Source organism: Symphalangus syndactylus, chromosome 3 (genome assembly GCF_028878055.3).
Source record: "Symphalangus syndactylus isolate Jambi chromosome 3, NHGRI_mSymSyn1-v2.1_pri, whole genome shotgun sequence".
NCBI classification, from domain to species: Eukaryota; Metazoa; Chordata; class Mammalia; order Primates; family Hylobatidae; genus Symphalangus; species Symphalangus syndactylus.
Window position 1 is genome coordinate 114,801,935 of NC_072425.2, and position 5,997 is coordinate 114,807,931.

General features: G+C 36.0%; 1 protein-coding gene across 1 annotated transcript; it reads left to right on the forward strand.

Annotated features, from left to right (window-relative positions):
• Window positions 1–253: 253 nt before the first annotated feature.
• On the forward strand, window positions 254–1,357 carry LOC129478385 (glutaredoxin-3-like). The gene has a single exon (XM_055269995.2). It carries the CDS (start codon window positions 562–564, stop codon window positions 1,129–1,131), a length of 570 nt encoding a protein of 189 aa, XP_055125970.1. The 5' UTR covers window positions 254–561; the 3' UTR covers window positions 1,132–1,357.
• Window positions 1,358–5,997: the final 4,640 nt, after the last annotated feature.

Consider the following 5,997-nt stretch of genomic DNA (forward strand, 5'->3'; position numbering starts at 1 on the left):
AGTGTGTGGCCACCATAATGTCGTTAGTGCCCTTGTAAAGAGACAAAGAGACAGAGTGCTCTCTTCATCTGTTATAAAAGAACACAATAAAAACACAGCTGTCGCCTGTCTGGCGGCAGCAGCGTGGCGGCGGGGGCAGCTGAGGCAGCTGTAGTGGCCCTGGAGGAGGTCGGCTCAGCCGGGCAGTTTGAGGAGCTGCTGCGCCTCAAAGCCAAGTCCCTCCTTGTGGTCCATTTCTGGGCACCATGGGCTCCACAGTGTGCACAGATGAACGAAGTTATGGCAGAGTTAGCTAAAGAACTCCCTCAAGTTTCATTTGTCAAGTTGGAAGCTGAAGGTGTTCCTGAAGTATCTGAAAAATATGAAATTAGCTCTGTTCCCACTTTTCTGTTTTTCAAGAATTCTCAGAAAATCGACCGATTGGATGGTGCACATGCCCCAGAGTTGACCAAAAAAGTTCAGTGACATGCATCTAGTGGCTCCTTCCCACCCAGCGCTAATGAACATCTTAAAGAAGATCTCAACCTTCGCTTGAAGAAATTGACTCATGCTGCCCCCTGCATGCTGTTTATGAAAGGAACTCCTCAAGAACCACGCTGTGGCTTCAGCAAGCAGATGGTGGAAATTCTTCACAAACATAATATTCAGTTTAGCAGTTTTGATATCTTCTCAGATGAAGAGGTTCGACAGGGACTCAAAGCCTATTCCAATTGGCCTACCTATCCTCAGCTCTACATTTCTGGAGAGCTCATAGGAGGACTTGATATAATTAAGGAGCTAGAAGCATCTGAAGAACTAGATACAATTTGTCCCAAAGCTCCCAAATTAGAGGAAAGGCTCAAAGTGCTGACAAATAAAGCTTCTGTGATGCTCTTTATGAAAGGAAACAAACAGGAAGCAAAATGTGGATTCAGCAAACAAATTCTGGAAATATTAAATAGTACTGGTGTTGAATATGAAACATTCGATATATTGCAGGATGAAGAAGTTCGGCAAGGATTAAAAGCTTACTCAATTTGGCCAACATACCCTCAGCTGTATGTGAAAGGGGAGCTGGTGGGAGGATTGGATATTGTGAAGGAACTGAAAGAAAATGGTGAATTGCTGCCTATACTGAGAGGAGAAAATTAATAAATCTTAAACTTGGTGCCCAACTATTGTAAAAAATATTTAATTACATTGGGAGCAGTTCATGATTTAGTCCTCAGAAATGGACTAGGAATAGAAAATTCCTGCTTACTCAGTTACACGTTTTGTGTATTTCACAATGTCGTGCTAAATAAATGTATGTTACATTTTTTTCCCACCAAAAATAGAATGCAATAAACATCTTCAAATTATTAACAACAACAACAAAAAAAACACAGCTGTCTTCAAGCCAGGAAAACAGTTTTTGTCAAGAAATGGAATTAGCCAGTAACCTTGATCTTGGAGGTCTCAGCTTTCAGAAATGTGAGAAATCAATAACTGTTGTTTAAACCACTAGTCAATGGTATTTTGTGATGGAAGCCCAAGCTGACTGATACAGGGCCATTATTTCAGGAAAGATCTCTAGGTATTGTTGTGGCTTCTCTGAGAATCCAGATATAACTGACACCCCCTCTATCCAGAGTTCTTTTACTAAAAAGCATAGCTTCTTCATTCTTGTGTCATAAGCTTCTCCTTTTGTCCCTTCAGAACTGAAATAGTAGCAGCTTTATTGCTAAACTTTGAATTGCTTCACTAATTGGCTTACCAATAGTTTTGTTATAGGAGTATCAAATATGTTTAATTAAATTCCTAATCTTATAGATTAGGTATGCAAGTAATTAATTTTTACAGCTCCCTTCATTTAGGAAAGATATTTTTGCTGTGTATAGAATTCTGGGTAGACAGTCATTGTTGCTGTTACTGTTTTTGCAGCTACTGGTTTTTCTCAGCACTCTAAAGATGTCACTTCATTGTCTTTAGCTTGCATGGTTTATGATGAAAAGTTGGTTGTATTTCTTATATTTCATCCTGTAAGTAGAGACTGAGGTAAGTAGTTTTAATATTTGGACATAGATATATCTTTTCCTTTGATGGGCCTTAAATGAGAAGCTTTGTTATTCTAGCTGGAATTTAAGTCTGAGAAATTTTATTGCTGATAACCCTCAGTGCACTAAATTTTTCACATGCCTATTATGAATGTCTTGCTTCATTCACATTGCCTTGCCAGTCTGCACTTGGCCTTCACCAACTAATAAACTATTCTAGCTGAACTCTATTTTTCTTATATCTAGTTTTATCTATAGCAGGCAAGTGAGTGCCCATGTCTTCTGTCCCCATGCAGTTACCTGTCTCTCCTTAGACTTTGGGCCAGATCAAGGGTATTTGTCCACAATTCGTGAGTAGGTTCAAATAAGTTATAAAGTCCATGTGAGTCTTGCTTTCTTTGGATTAATTTTAAAAAACAAAAACAAAAACAAAACCACAAACAGCCTATTTTTTGCTCTCCACTTCCCAGAGCAGAAGTCAGAAGTTCAGTGATATGTTTCTAACTTACTACCCAGACATCTATTTGAGCTTTTGTTGACTAAATATCATGAACTGTGCTCTGTGCTAGTTTTTAAGCACACAAACATTTTTTGAAGATGGAATAGGCCTTGTGCTCAAAAAGATTTGGTCGTTTGGAGATATTCTACTCACATATACACAAATGTACAATTGCTGTGGCAAAAATAAGGAATTAACAGGGCCACACGAAGACATGGACATTTTTAACAAGGAGCCACTCCTGTTAAAACTAGGGGAATAGATAAGAAAGAGTCAATCTGGGCCATATAATCAGTTAAGATTATGCAGAATCTGGGAAGGAAATAAGATGGCAATTATCTCTCTGGAACATACTTGGGGAAATAGAAGTATGAGGACTATGATGTTTTCTATGCTTTTCCAAATTTTATGCAAATGTTGTGCAACTGGCCAAGTCTCACCAACTCTATTGGACTCCAGCCCTTGTTTTTGTCCCTCATTAAAATATTTATATCGTTTCATGTCTATACTACCCAATTCAGTATTTAAATATATTCTAATTTGTAGTGTATATTTTTACACATCTTTTTTATACCCCAAATTTCTAATGTCCAAAAACGACAAGATCATATTGTATTTCTTTTTATGCAGTGAGACTGAGGTCATGAAGAAAGCCTGTACATTATGATCAAACAGAAGAATATTTGCATGTTGGTTTGTATTCTTTCTATCTTCATTACCTTGAGTAAGTTACTTATGCTTAATAAACCTTGAATTACTTAACCACAAAATGACTGGCTCTAAGGGTGCTGAATAAATATAATCATTGCTAAGTTCAATGTAAGGTGTATTAGCAAGAGACTTCTGAAACTTGTCTTTTGAAAAATAAATCATACAAAAACACCTGAAAGAAATATTTGGTAAGCGTAATTATAGTGTCATATAGAAAACTATAGCCAACATGTGTTTATACATCCACAAATCCCTTCTTCAAAACACAGCATCATATAAATATTACCTCAACAAAGGTGAAGCACACTGAAAGTTTTGGGGTGAAAATATTCTACGTAAGTATATTTTATTGGTAATCTAAAAACAGAAAAAAAGAAAAAATCTCCAATTCATTCAGTTGACAATTTCTCCCTTTGATGCTGCAAATTTACATATACAGATTTCATTTTAACTTTAGATGTAAACATATTGCAGTAAAACTATCTACATTCATGAATTTTGAGCTAATGCCTTCTTAACTCAAAGGGCCCTAGCTGAGGTGCCCATTGAAGGGAAATAATAAATATTCCTTACATATATATTCAAATGCATAATTTAAATCTTTCACATCTCAAAAACAGTTAACCAATTTTCCTCAAATTTGGTATAATTTTCCTTCCACAATAAAAACTGCAATCCTGCCAACTTCGGAATTGTATAGCTTTAGCTGTTTTTTAATTATACCAAAGAAAAAGAGAGTTGAAGTATTTTTCTTCTAAGTGAAGAAAAGTTTTCTATTCATACTTGTATTACTCAATACCATATGAATGGATCTTGCACAAATGTGTTTTTATGGAAATCAAGGGGCTTTGAGCAGAGACCAAGTTCTACCCACAAGGAGTGGCAAATACATTATTTTTGAAGTTCCATTAAGGAATTAAATTTGCAATGTAATTCTTAGTCTAACTACTGTATTTGTTATTTTAAATGTTATTTTAAACTTTATATTCAACGATATTAAAAAAAAACACTGTTCTCCCTGCACCACCTTTGCTTGTAAAAAATAATGTTTTAGTACTATTTAGGTATCTTTTAACATAACTCCTCTTGGTCTATCCAAATTTATCTCTCATTGAGCCTAGGCACTTTTTAAAATTCTATCTAGGGTGAACACCTCACTTTCTTCCATTTTTGCTATTCTGTTTTTATTTCCATATCTCTGTGTATATTATGCTCTCTGCATAAAACACATTGATTGGCCAGGTGCGGTGGCTCACTCCTGTAATCCCAGCACTTTGGGAGGCCAAGGCGGCTGGATCACAAGGTCAAGAGATTGAGACCATCCTGGCCAACATGGTGAAACTCTGTCTCTACTAAAAATACAAAAATTAGCCAGGTGTGCTGGCAGGTGCCTGTAGTCCCAGCTACTTGGGAGGCTGAGGCAGGAGAATCAGTTGAACCTGGGAGGCGGAGGCTGCTGTGAGCCGAGATCGCGCCACTGCACTGCAGCCTGGTGGCAGAGTGAGACTCCATCTCAAAAAAGAAAAAAAAAAAAATTGATTTCTACCTGTCCAAATACAAGTCAGTTATACAAGCCCAAGTCACACCTTCAATGAATGCTCGTCAAACCATTTTAGGTTATACAAATCTCTTTTTTCTCTTATAAATTTCTTTCTTACCTCTGTTTTATTTTTCTATTTTATTTCCTTTTTTTTTTTGGACCTGAGTAAAAGCTATCCACTGTAATAGAAACAATAAGAAGGTGTAATTTCAAGTCCTGGCACTTTTGCTATTTGTTAGAATTTGCATCTTGGATAAGTCCCTTGACCTTATTGGAACTATTTTGTTATTATAATGGAAATAATAATAATATATTTTATGTGTTTATAAATTTAGTAGTAAATGATAGGATATTCTTCTGTGGACTGGAAAATGCTATGCAAATTTAAAGATAGATTAGATTTAATATATGTAATCATTTTATATATTGTAACATAACAGTTCATCAGTGAACCCCACTTTCAGGTCTTCAATATGCACATGTTAATATGAGGGCTTAGATTAATTATCATCTCTCCATGAATATTCAACTATTCTGTGGAACGCTATTCTCTTGAGGTACTCTGGAAATTAAGAATACTGTAGCCAAACAATTTTGACAAACACTGCCCATAGTATATATGGTACTTCTCAGGGAACATTAAACATTAAGATTATGAGATGAAGAAACTTATTTAACTTTGTTTAAATTGATAGTTTTTAAAAAATGTTTGTCTATAAATATTTAAAAATATGCAACTATATTAACCCCTTTTTGGTCTAACAACTATTATATTAATATTTTTGGACAATAATCCTGTAGATATTAAATAAGTCATCTTTGGTCATTTCCAGTGGTATGACTTGAAATTTCTGTTTTTTCAGTCATACACTTTTACTTTCTGATACAGTCCTAAATATCAGTATACAATAAATAAATTAGTTAGGACTCAATAAATGACATCATTTACTAACATGGTCCAGCATAATATTGGTATAAAATTTATGCGAGTTACATACAAAAGGGAGTCTACCCGTCTGTTTTCTATAGACCTCCGCTAGCTGCTCAGGAAAGGTTGAGGACAGGGCAAAAAACTGGAGAGAGACTGCCTACACAGTGCAGACATGGAGGAGGAACAGCCTGCTGGTGTTTGGAAAGGAATAAAAGACTGACCCTGTCTTGGCTGTTCTTTCAAAAGCCATGTGTCTCTAGAGAAGGGTGAGCAAATGCTGTTGCCTCCAGGGCACGGGTAA